Below are 4,908 nucleotides of genomic sequence, written 5' to 3'. Positions count from 1 at the left end.
AGAGTGCTGCATGTGTGACTTGGGTGTGTGGAGGGTGAGGGTTGTATTGACCAAGTTGGAGTATATGATGAGCCTGGGGCAAGTCTTACCATGGGGTGCTACCTGGGCACCCCTAGAATGGATACTTGTGGTGGGTAAATGGTATATGAGGTGGTCCTGGGTGTGAACCTATGATGGGAGGAGCCCTAGGATGGAGGTGCTGTGGTGGCACAATAAATGGAAACCCTAATGGAGACATTCTGGCTTGGTCATCCCTAAGGACTTACTAGTACTCAGATTCACCGGGAAGCCTTACGTACCACTCGCCCTATATGGTGCGGGATGGCCTAGACTACTTGGTAGGATATTGCCACTACTACTAGGTTGATAGCGGACAGTGTAAGGAGGTACAGGGCATGGAGGATTTCCCCCACACCCTTCCTGAGACTTCATGGAGACCTTGTGGACCCAGCTCATGACTCATAGTTTCAACCACCCTAGACTAGACTTGGGGTGTACCAAGGGCTGAATGGTAGAGTGGCATTATCCTAGGCTAGCAAGCGGCCAGAATCAGCCCAGTTGACGACAGTCAGCGAAGAAGGCAGATCTTGTGGTTATGTAAAACCTCTATAGAGTGTATGGTTGATCGATCGATACATGTGCCGACTTGTCGGCTGTGGACCTTTCCTGGGTTTTGCTTAAACTAGATAGTGAGATGAGTCCTTCTCTTCTTCCCCCATGAGAGAGTGTCGGTTGTAGCCAGGGCTACGGGCCTTGAGGCAGTGCTGAGAGGGAGTTGGCCTATCGACTGAGCAATGGTATGGTGATGGTGGTATATCGATCCCAGGATCAAAACCTGGCTCTAGACTGGAAATAGGGCGGAATGTGTGGTGTTAAAACTTGACCAACTATTATTATACACTTGATATGCTAATACATAGGAAACCCTAGCTTTATAGGTTCCTTTTTTATTATATCCAACTTGCATCCAATTTCCACAAAGCAATGCTCATAGGGTGGGAGTGGCCAGTACAAATCGTACTGATAAATTTTGGCACACAGGTTCTGTTGAGGAGTATAGCTCTGAGGAGTTTGATGGTTGTGGGGTTCGTTCCTACGCTCGAGTTTGGCGATCTTATCTTCAAGCTGTTCTGAATGAATGCTACTTTTGATTTCGCCAATGCGGCAATGTAATAATTTATGTAATTCCACACTTTATGTACTCTGATATTGTCGTTGTATGGATGTGGTATTCGACTGGAATTTGGGTAATATGATCTACAATGGTCATAATACACTTCGACTTTGTGGATTTCCCTTTGCGAAATCAGGTCATTTTAGTTACAGAGGAGGTGCCGCTCGGTTCATCGATCAAACACCGGCAGCGGAGGTAGATCAGATGTGCAGGGGGTGCATCAGGTCATCGCTGACGTACACTGACATCATCACCCTAAGTGAGCTTAGTGAGGACCGGACGCCACGCTGAGTCTGGTCATGCATGACAGGACGCGTCTAGTCGTTGAAAAACGTCTCTAGATGCTTTCTGTTGTTGATCGGACTTTGGTGTGCCTGCATCTAGTCAGTTTGTAGAGGCATGTCTGCTCATCACTTAACCACACTGGCTCTGAGTTTTGACTATTGAGATCCGACGCATGAGGTTCAAAGGCGCGACATGTGGACGGCCATGGTGGACCAGACACTAGTGACCTAGACGATGGGGTGCGTCTGGTCAGTGAGTCCGGTCACCTCTGCATGACCCCAACGACTCTATCTTTTGAGGGGGTCTATAAATAGCTCTTGGCTGGCTTGGGGCTTACACTCTTAGCACTTTGACATTCTTGACTTCCTTATGAGCCTAAGCAAACACCTCCCTCTCATCTCCACCATTGATTCATCATCATAGTGAGATTGGGAGTGATTCCTAATTCATTTGCTTGAGTGATTGCATCTAGTGGCACTTAGGGATCGTTGTGGCTATGGAGTTCTTGTTACTCTTGGTGGTTGCCACCACCTAGATGGCTTGGAGCAGCGGAGGAGCATCAGCATGAGTTGGTGATTGTTCGTGACTATCTCTGGTGATTGTGAGGGGTCTTGTGCCTTCCCCGACAGAAGTGCCAAAAGGTAACTCTAGTGGATTGCTCATGTCATTGAGTTACCTCTCTTGTGGTAGGTTCTTACGATGCCTAGTGAAGGCTTGGTGTGGTACAAATTAGCCGCCGAACCACCAAGTGTTGGTCAACACAACGGGGACTAGCATGCCGGCAAGCACATGAACCTTGGGAGAAAAATTGCTTGTCTCATTGTCTCCATTGGCATTCTCCCGATGTTCATTGGAATTCATATTGTGATTGGTTCATACCTCGACACGGCAGTATAATCACCCTACTCACTCCCTTATATTCATTGCAAACTAGTTGTGTAGCAAGCACTTTGGTGTAGCTAGTTTTGAGAGCTTGCTTGCTAGTTTAGTTTCACCTAGTGGAGCTCTTTAGTGTAGCTTGTTTGAGAGCTCTTAGTGAGTAGTGACTTAGTCTTTTGTGTGCCTAGTGATCATAGCAACTAGAATTGGTTGGCTAGGTGGCTTGCAACCCTTGTAGAGCTAGAGCAAAATTGCATTACGCCATTTAGTGTACTAACATCTTGCTCTTGTGTATTTGTAGAGAATTTGTATAGGCTATACACCCCCCTCTAGCCATTTAGGACCTTACTAAGTGGTATCGGAGCCATGGTCACCAGTTTGATTGAAGGCTTAACAACCTTGGTGTCAAAAGATGGTTGAAATAGTGTTCAACCATGTTGGGGCCAAACCACCACACTTTGATGGCACATGCTATGATTAGTGAAAGAGAAAAATGAAGATGTATTTGGGTTCAATCAATGACAAGGTGTGAGATGTGACCGAGAATGATTTTGTGATTCTTGATCCCACCAATCCAACCCCAAGAGAGCTAGAGAACAAGCAATGCAACACAATGGCTGTCAACACCATTTACAATGCCATTGATTCAAAGGTGTTTGAGCAAATCAAGGATCTTGAGAGAGCTAGTGAAGTGTTAAAGAGATTGGAAGAAACATATGAGGGCACACCAACAGTCAAGAGTGCAAAATTGTACATTCTCAAGGATAAGTTGACAAGCTTCAAGATGAAGGATGATGAGAACATTTCAGAGATGTTCCATAGAATGCAAGTGATTGTCAATGATCTTAATACTTAGGGTGAGAAAGTGCAAGATGATGATTTCTCTCATCGTTTTTTGATGTGTCTACCTCCAAGATTTGATACATTGAGATTGATCATCATTAGAGGAGGATTGAAGGACATAACCCCTAACCAAGTACTAGGTGATGTCATAACACAAGAGACATACCGTGTGGAAATGGAGGGGGTTGACCAAGATGAGAAGAAGGATGAGGACAAGAAGAAGAGTGTGACATTCAAGGCTAGCACATCATCCAAGAGCAAGGACAAAGCAAAGAAAGAAGAATCAAGTGATGATGAAGAAGCTAGTGACTTTGACATGGAATCCATGACCCTATTTGTGAAGAACTTTGGCAAGTTCATAAAGAAGATGGGCTTCAAGTTAAGAAAGAGAAGGGATAATTTCAAGAACAAAGATCAAGTGTGAAGATGCTTTAGATGCAAGAGCAAGGATCATATCTTGGTGGATTGTCCATATAATAGTGACAATGAAGAGGATGAGAAGAAGAAGGAGAAGGAAAAGAAGGAGAAGAAGATGTCCTTCAAGAAGAAGAAGAAGAAGGGTGGCTCTTATGTGGTGACTTGGGATAGTGATGCTTCTTCAAATAGTGATGAGTCTAGTGATGATGACAAGACATCCAAGAAGAAGGCACTTCCAAGTATCGCCATCAACAACAAGCCTTCTTTTTTCGACACACCATCATGCTTCATGGCTAAGTCCTCTTAGGTAAAATATGATGAAAGCGATGGTGATGATTGTAGGAGTGATGATGATGAGGAGTACTCCAAGGAGGTACTCATGGACATGATGGAACAAGCTCATGAATGTCTTGAGCTAAAGAGCACTATTAGGAATATCCACTTCTATGACAATCAGCTTTCGTCACTGAAGGAGCCAAATTCATCATAATTTCAGTTTTATGATGAATTTATGATGAAAACCGGTTCGTCATAGAAGTCATGCCATACTTGAACTTTTATGACAATTTTAGCAAATCATCATAGAAGTGGCTTGATCTGTGATGAAAACAGAATGTCATAGAACTATTTTGGCATGCTTAGCAGGGGGCTACCATGTTGGTGGGTGCTTCCATTGGAGATGCTTTCCACGTGTACATGCTATAGCCTATTGCATTGGAGATGGTTCGGGTACGTGTCACCATCTTATTGCACAACAGTGGTCATCTCTGGTTCTTGCACGTTTCAGGTTCTTACTAGACCATGTGTTGATTCCTTGTTGTTCCACATTGTAAGGAAAATGGACCCTTGGCCCATTTACTTTGGATTTTGGTGTTTGATGACCAACATAACCAAATTGGACTAATGAATTTGCAAGTGTTTATTTTGTAGTTCAATAGGGTGCAAGACATGACTTGGATGAAGGCGATGTGGTGATTCGATGATCAACACCTTAAGAAAGACCTTAGAAGCACAAGAGAAGACCCAAGATATCAAGCAAAGTCCAAGCACGAAGATTGGAACCAAGCCGTACGCAAGATCATGAAGAAACGAGCTCACTGAGGTGACCGGACGCTGGACAAGCGACCTGATGAGGACATGACACCTTCGGATATGAACAATGATTATAAGGTGTGCTCGTTCCTACATTTGCATAGTGGCTTTGGTTATAATTCACTTGGTTCCACATGTACATGTCACTATTTGATTGTAGGTTCAAATGTGTTTCATAATGGAAGTTCATCAAAGTTGAACTTTTGGTTCGTCGGCAG

General features: G+C 44.1%; 1 protein-coding gene across 1 annotated transcript; it reads left to right on the top strand.

Annotated features, from left to right (window-relative positions):
• Positions 1-3,356: 3,356 nt before the first annotated feature.
• LOC136460595 (protein pxr-1-like) lies at positions 3,357-3,905 on the top strand. The gene is made up of 2 exons (XM_066460237.1): positions 3,357-3,559; positions 3,662-3,905. The coding sequence occupies exons 1-2, from the start codon at positions 3,357-3,359 to the stop codon at positions 3,903-3,905; spliced, it is 447 nt and encodes a 148-aa protein (XP_066316334.1).
• Positions 3,906-4,908: the final 1,003 nt, after the last annotated feature.

This window comes from Miscanthus floridulus, chromosome 6 (assembly GCF_019320115.1).
Source record: "Miscanthus floridulus cultivar M001 chromosome 6, ASM1932011v1, whole genome shotgun sequence".
Taxonomy (NCBI): domain Eukaryota; kingdom Viridiplantae; phylum Streptophyta; class Magnoliopsida; order Poales; family Poaceae; genus Miscanthus; species Miscanthus floridulus.
The sequence above is the reverse complement of the archived record's forward strand: the minus strand, read 5'-3'. Positions and strand labels throughout refer to the sequence as shown.

Excerpts from the sequence above, each read along its gene's own strand:
- LOC136460595 (XM_066460237.1), top strand. The coding sequence starts at position 3,357 with ATGGAGGGGGTTGACCAAGATGAGAAGAAGGATGAGGACAAGAAGAAG. Across the intron at positions 3,560-3,661 it reads ATAAAGAAGATGGGCTTCAA|TGACAATGAAGAGGATGAGA; the intron begins GTTAAGAAAGAG and ends TCCATATAATAG.